Source organism: Pipistrellus kuhlii, unplaced genomic scaffold (genome assembly GCF_014108245.1).
Source record: "Pipistrellus kuhlii isolate mPipKuh1 unplaced genomic scaffold, mPipKuh1.p scaffold_m20_p_3, whole genome shotgun sequence".
NCBI classification, from domain to species: domain Eukaryota; kingdom Metazoa; phylum Chordata; class Mammalia; order Chiroptera; family Vespertilionidae; genus Pipistrellus; species Pipistrellus kuhlii.
In genome coordinates this window covers 49200274-49216886 of record NW_023425529.1, presented here as the reverse complement: position 1 = coordinate 49216886, position 16613 = coordinate 49200274, and the positions used below count along the sequence as shown (strand labels likewise).

Genomic DNA, 16613 nt, shown 5'->3' with positions numbered 1-16613 from the left:
CCATGAATCCCAGAGGCTCTCAGCTTTATTTCATTAGTTACATCAAGTAAGGGGGCTTAAGGGCCAAGGCCCTCGCACGCATATTGTTGGGCCTTCCATACTCCAAGTGGCCCGGTCAGAGCCATACTGTGCAAGTCTTCGGACCCGTGAGCTCCTGGAAAAGGGAGGGCACGTGTCAGGAATAGGTGAAGTGCGCCCCCCTTCCTCATCCGGGACTTGGCAGTCTGAGGGGCACACCAACACCTCTGGGACCTTGAGTTACTCGCTCTTCACCCATAGCTAGGCCCATTCTCTCTGGCTTTCTCTCTCTTTTTTTAAAATCCTCAACCCAAAATACATTTATTTATTAGAGAGAGGAGGGGGGGAGAAATAGACATGGATGTGAGAGAGAAACATCCATCAAATGCCTCCTGTAAGCGCCCTGATTGGGGACTGGACCCAGAATATAGGTATGTGTTCTGAACAGAAATCAAACCCGCAAATTTATTATTATTATCATTATTATTATTATTATTATTATTATTATTAATATATAGGAAGACGCTCCAACCAACTGAGCCACTCAAACAGGGTTCCCTGCCTTAATCTTGTTAAATTAACTAATCATTTCATCCCCATCCCTCCCTTCATCTTCCTCCTCAGCCCCCTCCTTAAGCCCCTCTGCCTGGATCTTCAGCCACTGACTCACCCCTCTCTACAGCCCAGCACCTCCTGGCTTCCACCCCTTTGCTGCTGTCCCCTCACCAGTCTCTCCAGGGCATGAGCAGCTGCATCCTGGACACTCACAAACAGCTGCTCCGGGGTCACTCTGTCCAGGAGTCCCGCCTGGGTCAGGGTCCTGAGCACTGAGGCTGTGTGGAAAGGGGGTCAGGCCCTAAGTCCACACTGTCCTCTTCTCTCCCCCAAGGGCCCGGCCATTCCCCGTCTCCAGTTCCCTCCCTACTCCACACCTCACCATTACACTGAGCCAGGAGAAGGTGGATCCCAGCATCTTGGCATCTGCTGGCCAGCTGCAGAGGTGGGGCAGTGGGTTACACCCTACACCAGAGAGTATGCCCGGGGTGATAAGGGGAGTGTCTCCTTAGCCCCCCTCTTCCTCACCTGCACCACTTCTCTGGCCCCAGCAGCGTCGGCGAAGGTGACACCACTGCAGTCTAGGACCACCACTCTGACAGGCTCAGCAACTAGGAGGAGAGAAGGCAGAGTACCCAGGTGCTCCCAGGGATTATTCCCAAACCTTCCTCCTGTCATCCCCTCTCACCTGCAGCAGGGGGGCCGCCTGTCCGTGGAGTCTCCTGTGAGTAGGAAAGAGCGGTCACCACGTGTGAGGCACAAGCATGACCGTGCACACCTGAGCACAAGGATCCCCTCAGAAACCCACCTGCCTCCCCCTCACAGAGAATCCACACTCCCCTCTGACCAAGTCCCTCACCTTGCCTCTGCCAAGCCCCAGGTGCCCCTCTAGGTGGTGCCGAAACTGCCCCCGGGTCCCAAAGTAGAGAGGTGCTGGGTAGCTCAGGATGCACAGCCCTGGGACCTGGAGGAGCTGAGGGGTCAGAGGGTCAGAGGAACATCCAGGTGGGTTGTCCCGCCCCCTTGGGCTGTAGCCCGCCCACCTTGTGGCTCTCTCTGAGCGGCCGGTAGAGCTCCGTCCCCTCAGCTAGTCCAAGGGCCACGCACTGCACCCTAAGCAGGAAGCTGGGGTCAGACTCCCGGCCCGGCCCGGCTGAGGAGGCACCCCAAGCCCTCTGTTCTCGCCCCTCCCTTCATCTTGGCTCCTCTCATCTCTACTCCCACCTCTGGGTGCGGCAGACCACAGTCATCATGGAGAAGACCACCCCAACGGCCAGGCCCAGGTCCACGCTCAGGGCCACGACGGACACCCACGTCACCATCCACACCACCTGCAGGACAGAGATGGGCGTGAAGTGCCCAGGAGAAGGGCCAGGCCATCACCGCTAAGGAAAAGGGTCCAGGGGCAGTGGCTGCCAGGGCAAGTGAAGGGGAGGGATGGCTCAGGAGAAGGCAGAAAGGAAGACAGAAGGAAGGGATGGAATTGACCCAACGATGGATACACACCAAACACACTGACCCCAGACCTTGCACCCCCGGGGGAGTTACAAATATTCAGGTCTGAGGAGGTTCAAACCCCGGAGGAAAGGGATGAAGAGGTATGCATGTTACAGAACTTGGGAACTAGGGGAGAGGCTGGGGATGCTGGGGAAGTGGGAGAGGGCACTGCTGCTGTTTCTCACAAAATCCATGCGGCTGATGCGCCATAGCTGTGGAAGTTCCTGCATCTGGAAGAACATCTGGCGCATGCTGGAGATGTTGATGCAGGCCAGGACAGCCTTGGGGCAGAGGAAAGGAACTAACCACCCCAGCACTCTGGAACAGAGCCACCCCTCCAGGTCACCGCCATGCCGCCGCGGCTCCTTACCTTGGGCAGGTAGTAGAAGAAGGGTCCCAGCCACAGCAGCACTGACAGGACAACGGCGCAGGAGAAGAGGCCTGCCAGCTAAAGGGAGCGGTCAATGGAAGCAAAAAAGGAAGGGACCCTCACCCACCTCATGTGGTCTCCCTGCCTACTGGACCTCATCTTCCTTAAAAGTCTCTGTCCCCCCACGTCCCTTTCTACACAGATATCCCTCACTCTTCATGAGCTTCTTGATACTCTGCTGTTTACACCTACCTTTCCCTTTCCCCCAATTAAACGCCTCATTCACTAGTCTCCCCTAGATGTAGTTCGACTTTTCTATTTCTGTAACCCACCTCCGTCTTAAAGGCCGCAGTGGGATTACCCTAAAAGCAGGCTGACCACATGCTTAGGCCACCAACTGAGTAACAGAAACCAAAAATATGAGGGGAACATTTGCTATGTGATATTTCTTTTCAAGTGAAAATGTCCTTCCTGGAAAAAAAAAAAAAAAGAGAATTTTGCCTCAAATTTATTTTACAATTTAGTAATGTTTTTACTTTGAACTATTGAGATACATATGGGGCACCATAAACTTTGTGAGTGCTTACAGTAAAGGTCTTAATGGAACTTAGTTTTTTCTTTCTCTCCAACCTAGATAATCCCCTCCCCTCCCTCACTGAGTCCCATCCTCCATTATATAGCTGCCACCTGTTTCTCCACCACCTGGACCTGGGCGCCCCCACCTTCCGCTCTCCCTTCCTCCCCATTCAAGGACACACTCTTACCTGGGTGTTCCCACCAGCATCCACTAGCAGGCTGGTGGTGGCCAATGTGGCCGAGTTGGGAAAGCAAGAGAACAGCGAGGAGATGAGGTTGGAGGCCCCATGAGCCAGGAGTTCCTGGGGTGTACAGCGAGAGGAAGAGAGAGACAGCGGCATGGGAGGTGACATTAGGGAGCTGTCTCCTGAGGGAGGTTGGAGAACTCAGTCGGAACCACACCTGGTTGGCGTCAATAGTGTAGCTGTACTTGTCTGCGTAGATGGAGGCCAGGGAGGCGGACACAGCAAAGGTAACCAGCGCGATGGGCAGCGAGTCACCCAGAATCCTCGGCAGCTCGGACAGGTTGGGGAGGAGGGGCTGGGGGAATCTGGAGAGAGAGGGGTCCAAGGTAAAGATGAGTTGGGTTTACCAGGGTTTATAGGGAAGACAGAGACCAAAAGGGTGGGGCAGGACAAAAGGAGGCATTGGGTGTGAGAGGAGCACGCTGGTGCTCTTCTGTTCTCTTACCCTCCAGGCAGCAGCCCCACAATCTGGACATCATATCTGGTGTCCAGGGACGAGGCGAAGCAGAGCGCAGAGGCCAGAAGCACCTGGGGAAGAGCGGGCGTTAGGGCGTGGGGGGGAATGGGTCCCCTGGCAGAGGCTACAGGGCCCAACGTGAGAGAGGACCAGAATGCAGGACTCGGTGGTTGCCCGAGCCTGGCCACTGGGGGAGCTTGGGTGTGTTTGGGATGGCTGCCCCGAAAACTAATTTAGCGTGAAGGAGAGGGGGGTGAAAAGAGGAGTGGTGCCTCTCTGTGGCTATGGAGAGAGATGGATGGCAGGGAAGTGTGTGTGTGTGTGTGGGGGGGGGTGTCCTATGAGGGAGGCATGTGGATATTAGGAGGCAAAGCCGAGCCATTCTAAGCGGAGAAGTTTGGTTATGCCTGTGGATGCATAGTCTATCTTTGGAAATGTTAACATTTATTTACTTGGAAAGAGAAACCAGTTTGGCTCAGCAGGTAGAGCATAGGCCTGCGGACTGAAAGGTCCCAGGTTTGATTCCCGTCAAGGGCATGTACCTTGGTTGCAGGCACGTGTGCAGGAGGCAGCTGATTGATGTTTCTCTCTATCCCCCTCCCTTCCTCTCTGTAAAAAAATCAATACACACACACACACACACACACACACACATATATATATTTTTTTTTATTTTTTATTTTTTAGAGAAACATAGGTAGGTGTGGAAAGGGAAAGGGAGTTACAGTGAAGGACCCAGCAAGGAGCAAGATGGAAATAGAGGAAGAAGGCGCCCTAAGAGCAGTGGAGGGAACTGGGCGAGAGGAGAGGAAATGCGTGTGTGTGTGTGTGTGTGTGTGTGTGTGTGTGTGTAGGGGTGGTGGTGAGGGGTAATGGAGAGTTCAAGTGGGAAGAAGCCTAGCAAAGGACTTGTGTAAGCAGGCCCTCTAGGCTGTGGCCTCTCCGCACTCCGTTAGGGGGCGGCCGCGGCCAGTCCCTGTAGGATGGACTGGGTTTGTGAGGCACAAGGGGCCGGTACCCAGGAGCCATCCTCACCATGACGATCTCCCCCGGGATCGGGGTGGGCAGCCTGTCTCGGAACCTCACGTTCAATTCCTTGACGGGCACGAGCAGCGCCAGGCTGAGTGCGGAGATGGTCAGCTCGGCCGGGCTGCTCTGGGGCAGCGCGGTCAGCACAGCGGCCAGCGTCTGCGGGCGGCGGAGAGCAGAGGGCCCCGAGCTGGGGGCGACTGTCCCGGCGGGCCCACCAGACCCGGGCCGGGCTCTCCCGGCTCCCATCGGGGCTCCCGCCTCCACGGGGACCCTCCTTCAGCCTCTGGGTCAACCTTTCTTCCTCCCCGCCCCGTTACACGAGTCTCTCCACTCGTCCTTCCTTCTTCCCTTTTCCGGGTCCCTCCTCTGGGGCTGCTAGCGGCCCCTGGCCCGTTCCCTCCCGTCCCCGCCCACCTTGAAGAGGGCGAAGCAGCCGATCTGGCGCGGGAGGCGCAGCCCCACGAGGCTGGGCAGCTGGGACACCAGCACGTGCAGCGCCGCCCCGCTGGTCAGCGCTTTGACCACCGGCTCGGACAGCAAGGTGGACAGGACGCCGAGCTGCAGCGCGAACATCCCCAGCTGCGGGGGGAGATGGCCGGTCACCGCCGGAGAAGGAGCGCCCGGATGGAGCGCGGGGTGCCTGCACCTCTGACCCGCACGGGCGCGGGCGACCTGCCCCCCTTCCCACCCCCGGATCAGTTACCCCGGGCCCCCAGCGTGGACACCCCCTCGCCCCCAGGCTCTTCCCTCACCATCAGCGCCCCGCTCCCAAAGGCCAAGGCCGCAGCTGCCCCGACCCGCTGGGCATCCAGCTGTTCCCTCTCGATGGCGCTCAGGTTCCCCCCGAGCGGCTCGGGCACCAGCCGCTCCACGGCGGAGCCCGTCATGAGGCTGAGGACGGCGAACGTTCCTAGGGCCGCGGGACAAACGCAGAAATAACCAGCGGGGCCGCCTGGGGGCGCTGCGACAGCCCAGGCTCTGTGTTTTCGGCCCAGGCGGCGGGGCCGGGGCACCTCGCTCCCTAGAAGCTGAGCCCTCCCTAAAAGCTGAGCCCGGAACCAGGGAGGTTAGGAGAGGGCAATAACGGGAGAAAACTGCCGACTGCACCACCAGCCCCTCCTGCAATCGCCGAGCATTGCGTGCTCCTCGGGGTGACCGCACATCTCTTCTCCCGTCTTCCAAATCCCAGAAAATTAAACCCAATGTCACGAGGAGGGAAAAGTCTGAGTAAATTCCCACCTCTTTGCACCCCCAATAAGCATTGCCGAGGTCAGAGGGTCATGGCAGGGGAACGGTGGTGCGTTGGGGGATGAGAGCTAGGAAGCTTACAAGAACGGAAGCCTCAAACCCTCTGCCCATTCTCACCCCACAGCGGCACTGGGTCACTCACCTGTGGACAGGTGTCTTCCAGTGCCCAACAAGGTGTAGATGAGGATGGGAAAGAAAGACGTGTAGAGGCCAAACACAGGGGGCACGGAGGTCAAGAGGGCAAAAGCCATGCCTGGAGGGGAGGGTGGAAGGAGGAAGAAAAGACCTGATGGGGTGGAGGGCTCAGAGGGCTTTCCACTCTCAGAGGCTGGCACAGAGGGAACTGAGGGGTTAACGGGCCTGGTGGGGGGTCGCTGGGTGGACAAGGTCACAGATCCATAACCCCAGCGGAGACCCGGGGGGCAGGCGCTGTGCTTCCCTCTTCTCTCCAGTTCACTGAGCCGGAACGAGTCTGAGACTTCTCCAGGGATTGCGCACATGAGGGCAGCTGGGGGTGGGGATCTGATGGAGCTCCACAGTCCTTACCCAGAACTTGTCTCCGAACCCTCAACCACATGGACCCGCCACCTGGCTCCCGAGTCGTCGCCCCCCCCCCCCCCCCCCGCCTCCGTCTCCCCAGCCCTCTGACAGGTTGGTGTTGGGGGGGCCGCTCACCCTGGGGCACGTGCACGATGCCCACGGTCACTCCAGCCACCGCATCCCCAAGCAACCAGGCCCTCCAGCGGTACTCGGGCAGCCAGCGCAGGGGGGGCAGCCGCGCCTGCAGCAGGCGCCACGCCCCCGGCCCGGAGCAGGCGCGGGCCCGCCGCCTCCACCTTCCGCACAGCCCGGACCAGCGGGACTCTGCCAGTGGCTCCTGCGCCTGCTCTGCGCCCCCGAAGAGCTGCTGGAACCGCGCCTGGGTGAGAGGTTCCCTGAGCTTGGCGCCCAGTGGGAACTTGAGGTCGGAGGCCTCTCCTGGGCTGGAGCAGGTCCCGGTGCCCAGGAGCCCACTCATTTTGCCCTTGGCCACCTCCAGCTCCGCCCAGCCTTAAATACCCCTCCACCGGCAGCCTGAGCCCCGCCTCCCTGAAGCAGGGCCCAATCCGGCCCTGGAGGCGCCCTTCTACATGCTGAAGAGCTGCAGCTTTGGGGGGGGGAAGGGGGGAGATCTCTATGTTAGGCGCTTCCTCAGATGTCCTTGGCAAAGTCGCAAGCTGCCAGGGGAGAGGGCTGTGGAAAGGTTTAGGGACCAGAGGGATAAGCCAAAAGGCAAGCACATCCTCAACACCTAACCCCCACTACCTACCACTCCTAAGCCTTCTCACTCTCCACCTGCTCCCTGAGTTCCCTTTGAATCTACTCTTTGGGCCAAGACTGAAGCTGGCTCCTCTAGGTTCATTCCTAGAGCCACTGAGCAAGAGAGTCCAGCGGTTCCGACTCCAGTGAGACGGTCTCCTCTCCCCAGACCCAGAGCCTCTTGGGCTCAGGTTGTCCCCAAGAAAGCGTAAGGCAGTCTGCTGGCCTCTTCAGTTCCACAAACTAGATGGGAAGCAGATATAATATGTCAGACAGGATGACAGAGAATCACCATTCCACATCTTTGCAGGAGAGCCTGAGCCTAAACCCCTAGTTCAGGATCCCAGGAAGAATACTGAACTGATAGGAATTTATTTTTTTTATTTCTTAGAAGCCAAAAAAACCCCCAAACACCATATATTACATACAAGTGCAAGTCACAAAGTAGGCACTCAAATACACATTTGTGGTTATATTAGGTACAAAAGAGTCACCCGTCCACCCACCTCATGTACCCCATGGATCCCTAAAGAGATGCAGAGGTTCTGAGCTCTAGCATCCTATTTGCCCCACCCCCTCCTCCACTCTCAGGAATCCTTAGCACCCCTTCCCATCACCCTCTGGTCCCCAGTCCCTGACCCCAAAGTCCTGGGGGTGGGGAACAGTGAGGGTGGGTCTCTCTTCTTCAATTCCTTCTATTGTTTCCCCTCAGTCTTATCTGCGCTGGGCGTCCTGTCTCCCCCTTAAGAGGCCCCTCCCCCCATTGTCGGCCAGAGGGACCTCAGCCCAGAGGGAGGCTCCAGCTCCTCCTCACCACCCCCACCCTAGCAGTCTATTGTCTGCTGAGGAAGCCCAAGTACACGTGACCAGGCCCAGGGGACAAAGGGACAGTGCCACCCCGATGACCAAGGACCCAGGACAGGCAATCTGGACATGGATCTCTGCACGTCTAGCTTTCTCTGTCCCTGGGGCTGCCCCAGAGTTGGGAGGGGTGAAGACTCCTTTGGCCTCTACAATCTTGGGTCTATGGCTTGAAGAGAAATCCATTCCTGTTCAGTGTGAATATGCCTTATGACTTCCCAGACAGCAAAAATAAGAAGACCCAAGAGACAGAAGAGGCTGTGGACTCCAGCATCCTCTCCACCTTCCCATTCTACCTCAGCTGAACATGGAAGCCTCAGAAGGAAAGGTACATTGGCATTTGGTACTTTAGTGTCTGGATTTGGGGGGAGTGGTGGGCAATCAGATTACACTGGGCTTTCCAGTGGGGTCTAGATCAGAGGCCAAATGGGAAAGAAGGGCTGGGTAAGGTGGAGGATTCATTAAGGATCTAGAGTTTCCTGGGACCCCAAAGTCCCAGGCCTGGACGGAGAGGTAGCATCGTCTTTTATCTTACAGCCTGTGCCCTTCTCCTTTCACCAGACCCCCGCTCAAACTGATTGGAGAGGTCAGCTGATCTCTTCCGTACCACTTCACCCCACTTACCCCCACCGAAGCCTTCCCTTCCCTCTGCCAAGACAGTAGCCTCAGTGATATAACAAAACCTTTATTCTCAGAAAACAGAAAAAACAAAATCAAAACCAATATTTTCTATTTGGCCCTTGCCCCAACCCTCCCACCCACCCACAGATCCTTCTTTTGTGGAGGACCTGTGATGCATGCATAGGGGTGGGAGCTGAAGGAACCTGTGTTCCCGGGACAGAAAGAAGTCTTTTTGAGTTCAGGTACCCTCCTCCAAGCTGACACCACTCCCAGCCTTGCCCACCTCCAGACACACCAAGAGGGAGGGATTCTGGAGCAGTGCCAGAGGATTGCCCTGAAGTTCCTTGGGGAAGAGAGTAGCTGAGCCAGCACCACCCCCGTGGTCTTTACCAGTTACAGCTCATCTTCATCCAACTTGGCAAGTCTGGCCTGGCAGGGCGGGGTGTTTGAAACTGGTGGAACTGAAGGAGAGTCACGAGGAACCTGGGGGATGTCACCGAGGGCCTGAAGAAATAATCAAATTAGAAAATCAAAAAAGTTCAGGAATCCACCCCGGCTCCTCTCTTTTCAGTGTAAGCCCCCAGTGAAGCCACCTTTTGCCAGACAGACATCTTAGATTACCTGAGACCATCAGTGAAAGTGGAGGAAGAAGGGGAAGAAATGGGAAGTAGAAAGGAGTAGACAGAAGGAAGGCGGTGGGAGAGGAATGATACGGGGGAGAAGGATTTGGGGACCCTGGAACAGGAGAGGCCCCCCCCATTCTACCCCTATAACCAGGCAAACACCATTCTTCATACCTGTGTGTCCAGGGGCAGGGGGCCGCTGGCCACCTCCCCTTTGGGTAACAGCAGCAGGGAGGGGAGAGAGCCATTGATGGGCTTGTGTGTGCTGACCTGGGCCCGGTCTCCAGGCCGCATTTTCCCAGGGCTCCCCACCCCAGGCCCTCCTGGCCGCCCCAGGCTGTTGGTCTGGCTCTCCCGTCTCTGGTACTCAATGGGTGATTGCAATGCTGGGCAAAGAGAAGAACAGAAGGAGGGTTACAGCAGAGACAGGTCCTTTCTTTCCCTCAGGGCTCTGCTCAGGCCATCTTTCCATTTTGCTCTCCCTCCAAAGGTGTCATCCATGTAAATTAACCTTTAGAGGATTCTGAGTTATCAATTCATATATATATATGTATATATAATATATATGATATATTTTTATTGATTTCAAATAGGAAGGGAGAGGGAGGGAGATAGAAACATCAATGATGAGAGAGAATTACTGATCAGCTGCCTCCTGCACACCCTCTCCTGGGAATTGAGCCCACAGCCCTGGCATGGACCCTTCAGTCCGCAGGCTGACACTCTATTCACTGAGCCAAACCAGCTAGGGCTGAGTTACCAATTCTTGAGCTATTAGTGGGAATAGGGGACAAAGTGAAGCCAGGATCAGAGGGCAGGGATGGGAGACTGGGCAGTAAAGGATTCAGAAGGGAGCATGTGGAGGAGAGAGGGTGAGAACTCACCGTTGAGAAAGTCCCGCTGGCTTTCTAGGATCTGAGCCACTTGCTTGATCCAGGCCTGACTGACTGCAGCGTCTGCAGTCTGCAGGACATAGCGCTGGCTCCCACCCTCTGGCCCTCTGGAGGTCAGAGCAAAGCGGCAAGGGTCACCTTGGAGGTTCCCCTCTAGTCCAAGGCAGCTCACCTGGATTGGCAAATAGGAGATAGTGCCCCCAAATTCTTCAGGCCCTCTCTAGCTCCTGCCCCCTCCAACAACTCCAAGAGCCAGGCATCCTCTCAGAGGCCTCCCCCCATCCCAGTCAAACCCGTCCCTCGTAGCCCCCTCCCCACCTTGATGCTGCTCTTGTACACATATCCAGGCGGGGTTCCACCTCGCACTCCTCCTCCCAAGGCCTCACTGAAGATGACGATTTGCTCAAAGAGGAAGACGCGCCGCTCTCGACCCCGGGAGGAGAGAAGCCCCCCAGCCTCAGGCTCTGTGACCCAGAATGTGTCCTGGCCCAAGAGCTTCCCCTGAGCAGTCAGTTTGCCCTAGAACCAAAGGACAGTGGTCTTCCAGGGGGGAAAAAAACACAAGAAGAAAAAAGAGGCAACTCTCTGCTCCTCCCTCCTTCCCCTGACACTCCCAACCAACCACAGGGTAGCACCCGGAGAGGACAATTCCCCGTAAGGACTTCCTGAGTCTCAGACTGAGACGGAGGAGCGCTGGTCCTCAGGTTTCCTGCTCCATCCCCATACCTCAAATCCCCGCAGTCTCCCCAGGGTCATCATGTCATCACAGCGCTTGGGCACAAAGCACATGACTTCCACAGCTCGCTGGGATGCAGGTGAAGAGAGAAGCAGAGTCATCAGGAAAAAGCCATGTTTTGACCCCCTACGGCCTCCCCTTACACCAGACAGCTCTATACCACCCAAGGAGCTGGGGGGATGCAGGGGGCTTAGAAGGTAAAGGTGTGTGTGATGTGCCCTCACCTCCAGCTCTTCAGTATCCATCCCAGCTCTGCTGTAATACTTGAGAAAATCCTAAGACACAGAAAAGAACGTTCAGGAGGTTCAGGAAGTCAGGAGGACATTCTCAGAAGCTCTCACAACCTCCCCCAGGACACAGGCGGAGGCCTCCAGGAAGTCCGGGGGAAGCCTTAGGAACCCTGAGGAGATGAATGAAGAAAGCTGTCCCCGCCAGCTGGCAGGTGGGCCTGACCTTGAGCAGCAGCTGGTATTTCATGATCCTCTGTACTGGCTTGATGAGAAGATCATTGAGCTGCAATCGGTGCCCCAGCTGCTGCCGGAGCTCCTGGAGACAGGGATACACAGTGGTTATGCAGCCTGGAAAGCCTGCTCAGGGGGATTCTGTCCCTCTTTTCCCCAGGTGCCTCAGCCACTGACCTCAAAGTAGCTGTCCCCAAATTCTGACACCACATGCTCTGACTTGGGTTTATTCTGACAGTATACCACGTACATATGCAGCCGGCGCTCCTAGGAGGTGTAAAGTTTAAGAAAGAGCAGGTTGAGTGAGAAGGAAGAGCACTTCCACAGCCCAATCCACTCGCAAGCCCCTCCCCAGCCCCACCCTCTCGAGCCTCACGTGTTTGATGAATAGCTGAGCCAGCCAATCAGGATCCTTCAAACACCGCTGTAGCTCCCCCAGGAGAAAGCTAGTGGGATTGGCAGGGAGAAGTTAGGTCAAATATCCCCTGCCCTGGTAATGCTCCCTTAAAGCCTCTTCAAACCCTCCACAGGCAACAATAGCTCCTGGGCCAGGGACGGGACGGGACACTGAGACAACCGACAAATGCCCCTCCCTCTTGCTCTCAGGGCTCCACCACTCACTCTCGATGCCACTCGTAGATTTGCTGGATGTTCCCAAACACAATCCTGTCGCGGCCTCGAAGATTCTCTGGGACCCCCTGAGCGGCCATGGTGGCCATGTAACCCTGTGGAAGTTTGGGGCGGGCACATAAGTATATGGGGACAGCCTGGTGGGAACACTCCCTCCATAATAAGTGCAGGATGTAGGGGGATTGGGAAGGCGGGACAAAGGAGCATCAAGGCATCTTTAATTTTTTAATTTTTTTCTTTTATTTCCTTTTAATATATTTTATTGATATTTTTCAGAGAGGAAGGTAGAGGGACAGAGAGCCAGAAACATCGATGAGAGAGAGACATCCCCGATACATGCCCCTGACTGGAATCAAACCTGGGACTCCTCAGCCCGCAGACTGACGCTCCATCCAATGAGCCAAACCGGTTTCGGCTATTTCCTTTTTTTTTTTCGATTGAAATTTTTAATAGAGCGTCAGCCTGCGGACTGAAGGGTCCCGGGTTCCATTCCGGTCAAGGGCATGAACCTTGGTTGCGGGCACATCCCCAGTGGGGGATGTGCAAGAGGCAGCTGATCAATGATTCTCTCTCATTGATGTTTCTAACTCTCTATCCCTCTCTCTTCCTCTCTGTAAAAAATCAATAAAATATATTTTTTTTAAAAATTGATTTCAGAGAGGAAGGGAGAGGGAGAGAAAGAGACAGAAACATCAATGATGAGAGAGAATCATTGATCAGCTGCCTACTGCAGGCCCCATAATGGAGATGGAGCCCACAACCCTGGGCATATGCCCTGACCAGGAATCGAACGATGACCTGGTTCATAGGCTGACACTCAACCCCTAAGTTATGCCAGCTGGGCAGAGGGAAGGGGCTGGGTCAGGGCTGGGAAGAGAAAAGGGAGTTACCTCCACGATCTGCCCTAAGTCCTCCACGTACATTTTCTCTGTCTCTACCAGTTCACCGAGGACATACCTGGGAAGAAAGGAGTGCACATCCCTGGGTTAGCCCCTTTCTCCCTCCTGGGCTAGAAGCCCCTTCGTTTCCACAGCCAACCTCAGAGGAAATCCCAATTCTCAGTCCTCTGGACGCTGTACAGTGGCAGGGAGGGAGGGAGAGTCTGTGGACACTTACATACTCAGTTCCAGAGCTTTCTTTTTCTGTTCCTCCTCACTCTCAGGGGCTTGGGACAAACTCTCCTCCTCAGGTAGCTGAGAGAAAAGAACATCCTAGAGGAAGCAAGTGGATGCCTCTTGGGTGAGGGGAGCCACCAGGCCCGTTTCATCATCATACCTTCGTCTCTTCTCCGGGGCCCTCCAGCAGAGTGGTCAGCAGGGTCAGTTCTGGAAGTCCCTCTCCTGTGGCTAGGGCTGGTTCCAGCATCCAGTTCTAGGGGCCAAGGTCAAGTGCCAGAGGTCAGGGACAGTAGCTGTGTCTCCCCATGGACCTGTCTTCTCTCCCAGTGTCCTGCATGGATGTCCTACGTGCTCCTGTGGTGTTCCCTGCTCACCTCACATGGTCCAGCCTGGCCACCATCTCCTTCCGTTTCCACACTAAGACAATGCTTGGAGTGATCCAACCATCTTCTCAGGCCACTGATGGGCGCTGGGGGGCCCGGGGAACAGGGTTCAGAGCTGAGGCCGGAGTTGGGGCCAGAGGGGACAGCCAGACCCGAGGCAGCTGAAGCCGAGATACTCCCCTCACTGTCAGCAATGGAGTAGGATTCTAATGGGGTGGGCAGAGAGAAAAGGGGCGATAGATCCCATATTCCCTCTATGATGCTCAACCCCTCTCTCTCCCCGGGGCTCACACTCTCACCGTCCTCATCGGAGTTAGCCAGGAGAGAACATCTCCCCAGGGCACCCTTGGAAGGACAGTAAATGCCCGGCTCCCCAGGCCCGGAACCCCGGGGAACACGTGGAGGTTCCCCTGATACCCAGAGCACTGGCACAGATATGGGGGTGGGGCCAGCCATCTGGACAGACACACTGGAAGCTGGGGGTGGCCATCTGCTCTCCTGCCACCCTCCCCCTTCCAATGGGTACAAACCATTCTCTGAGAAGGGGGTGTGAAGAGCTAAGAGCACATCTGCTACCCCCCCCCCCTCCTCCACCAATGTTCGTGATCACTATCATAAAAAAAGACGTCTGCAGCCCACCTCCCCAACACGCACAAACCCAACGGAAGGGGCAAGTTAGGAAAGCTTATCCCGGTTATTTCTGGCCGGGGCTCAGGGACAGAGGAGCTGCGATTTTTGAGAAAGCCCCCAGTAGATCCTCTCAATCCTCATCCCTCCATCCCCCTGTCCCTCTTCAGGGCTGAAGCAGGATCTCAGCACCAGGATGTGAGGGAAGATGCGGTTCCAGGCCTAAGGGGATGGTGGAGGGGTTTTCTCCTCCCCAGCGGACTATAGGATAGGCCTGCCCCTTCCCCAATTTCCTCAACTAGAACATTGGAGGCAGACGGGGATCTCAGAGATCATCTGTTCAGTATTTCCTGGAAAATACAGGTAGTCTCTCCAGCTTCTAAATCCCTAGGGCCCGGGCACACAAGTCCTGACCCCTCAGCCCGCCCCCCATTCAACGCTGAGCCCTGGAGACCTCGCACTCACCACGTCCCCCCCGGGCGATGCAGCAGCCGCATTTTGCCAGCACTTTTCGGATCACATTGGGACAGGCACAGCGACCCCCCTTGTGGCCCTCCCGCATGGCGCCCGGGCCCCCCCGCTCCCCCCACCCGGGCCGGCCATGCAGGGGGAATCACGGGGGGCGGGGCGGGGCGGGGCCGCAGCAGGGCGCACCCCCCCTCCCTCCTACCCCCGCTCCAGGCCGGGCGAGGGGGGGGAGGGAGGGGGCGTCCAGGGGGAGCGGAAGTCTGGTCTGGAGGAGGGCCGGGGGCTCCGCGACGAGGGCGGTGCGGGCCGGGCCGCGGGGCCGGGCGGGGAGGGCTTCCGGAGCCCGGTCGGCGCGGGGTCCAGAGGTCCAGCGGGGATGGAGGGATGGTGGGAGAGGCTGGGCCGGGATGCGGCAGCCGCTTCTGCTCCGTCTCCGGCCACTCGGGCTGGGGATGGATGGTTCTAGGTCCGGGCAGGGGTGGAGGGGCGGGGGGCGAGTCCCCGGCGCTGCGCGGGTCCGGGCCGAGCGGCGCGACAAATACCAGGCCCGGCCGCCGAGCCGCCGCGGGGAGGGGCCTCGGCGCCCAGCTCCGCCCTCTCCCCGCGTTCCCCCTTTAGCCAGTGTCGGGTTCCCGCCCCGATCCCCCCTCCCCCGGGCACCACCACGTTCCCGCTCCACGTCCCCAGCGCCTCTGCCCCTCCTCCGCATGCCGGGGTTCCCCTCCCTCCAGCTCCTCCGGCTCGGGCCGCGGAGCGCTGGGGTGGGGGGAAGCCCGCGGCGGGGTCTGCGCGGATCGCCCCTCCGCCTCTGCGGGGGAGAAAGCCCGGGGGACGCGGCCTGGGCCTGTGCGGAGACGGCCTGGAGCTGGGCTGTCCCTCGCCGGGCAGAGGTGGGCAACCCCCATCCCCCGAGTGGGGGTGGTGAATGGGGGGCTCTTTGTGGGGAACACAGCCCAGGTGCCGCCCTCTCACCCGACCCTTCTTCCCTCCCGGCCCGGGACTGCAGCCGAAGCTAATCACCAATTAAGGCGAAGTCCCGGAGCCGGGGCTGGCGGGGGGCCAGGGGTGGGGCGCGGGGCCGGCGGAGCGGGGGACACAGCAGGCTGGAGGGCGAGAAGAAGCGCGGAGGTCTTCTTCGGCGATTAAATGGGTCTCGGGCAAATTAGCTGCGAACCTTCATGCTCATAAGGGCAGCATTTTTTTTCTTTTTTCTTAATGTTCCACTTTGCGCAGGATGGATGGCCAACTGTGCCCCACCCCACCGCCAGCGTCTTACCGGGCAGCGGAGCCCAGGGGGGGACCTCAGGTTCGCGCTCCCCTCTCTGGTCCCCCTCCGCACGGGCAGGCTCTGGCTCAGTCCCCTCCGGCCCCAGGGGGCTTCTCTTCGGAAGCTGCGGGGATAGAATGACTGTGAGGCACCCGCCCTTCACGCCCAGCCCTCACCCCCTTCCCCTTCCCCTTCCCCTTCTCCCTGCTGTCAAGTCCCACTTTGTTATGAAAGGGTCGCCAGGGCTGGGGTAGAGGGAACGGTTCGCCCAGAGCTCGGCTATGGCCCTCTTAATGGGACGCTTGGATTCCTGCGGGGCCCCCGCAAAACTTGCTTTTGCGGGTACATTGAGTTGTGGGGTGCAGCCGTCCTGAAGCCCCCGAAAGACCGCCGAACCCCACCACATTCGCCCTTTCTTACCCCCTCCTGCCCGGGGAGGGCGCATGCGCGCAGCATGCCCCCCATGACCCCCAGTATCCGGTCAGTGCGGCCCGGGGCGGGGCGGTCTGGGGGCTTCATGCTGGACCCCTACCCAGCTCCAAGTCTCAGGCCGAGGGGTACGGAAGCTGGGGGGCTCTGAGGCCTGCGCGCGTCCGGGGAGTTGCTGCAGACGAGTCCGCCCCCTGCC

General features: G+C 57.9%; 2 protein-coding genes and 1 long non-coding RNA gene across 7 annotated transcripts; 1 reads left to right on the top strand and 2 right to left on the bottom strand.

Annotated features, from left to right (window-relative positions):
• Position 1: 1 nt before the first annotated feature.
• Positions 2 to 7046, bottom strand: LOC118730263 (solute carrier family 26 member 10). Its single transcript, XM_036458092.2, has 18 exons — positions 6674 to 7046; positions 6141 to 6251; positions 5503 to 5660; positions 5165 to 5329; positions 4754 to 4906; positions 3707 to 3789; positions 3419 to 3566; positions 3205 to 3318; positions 2441 to 2518; positions 2256 to 2351; positions 1798 to 1904; positions 1617 to 1686; positions 1433 to 1546; positions 1262 to 1295; positions 1102 to 1184; positions 956 to 1010; positions 745 to 851; positions 2 to 154 (listed from the first exon to the last, which is right to left on the bottom strand). Exons 1-18 carry the CDS (start codon positions 7014 to 7016, stop codon positions 116 to 118), a joined length of 2058 nt encoding a protein of 685 aa, XP_036313985.1. The 5' UTR covers positions 7017 to 7046; the 3' UTR covers positions 2 to 115.
• A 1233-nt stretch (positions 7047 to 8279) lies between these two features.
• On the top strand, positions 8280 to 9165 carry LOC123653198. Its single transcript, XR_006742858.1, has 2 exons — positions 8280 to 8486; positions 8696 to 9165. It is a non-coding gene; the product is annotated as an uncharacterized LOC123653198 (long non-coding RNA).
• On the bottom strand, positions 8828 to 16604 carry ARHGEF25 (Rho guanine nucleotide exchange factor 25). Of its 5 annotated transcripts, none has more exons than XM_036458099.2 (16): positions 16406 to 16604; positions 15995 to 16109; positions 13615 to 13829; positions 13398 to 13493; positions 13239 to 13315; positions 13013 to 13079; positions 12114 to 12217; positions 11869 to 11938; positions 11670 to 11759; positions 11485 to 11577; positions 11256 to 11306; positions 11022 to 11099; positions 10614 to 10814; positions 10287 to 10467; positions 9577 to 9788; positions 8828 to 9283 (listed from the first exon to the last, which is right to left on the bottom strand). In XM_036458099.2, exons 1-16 carry the CDS (start codon positions 16502 to 16504, stop codon positions 9173 to 9175), a joined length of 1860 nt encoding a protein of 619 aa, XP_036313992.1. In that variant the 5' UTR covers positions 16505 to 16604; the 3' UTR covers positions 8828 to 9172. The 5 variants fall into 5 exon arrangements, with proteins under 5 accessions (XP_036313992.1, XP_045444142.1, XP_036313995.1 ...); XM_045588186.1 differs by having other exon boundaries at positions 13239 to 13333; positions 16406 to 16588; XM_036458102.2 differs by lacking the exons at positions 15995 to 16109; positions 16406 to 16604 and adding an exon at positions 14716 to 15164.
• Positions 16605 to 16613: the final 9 nt, after the last annotated feature.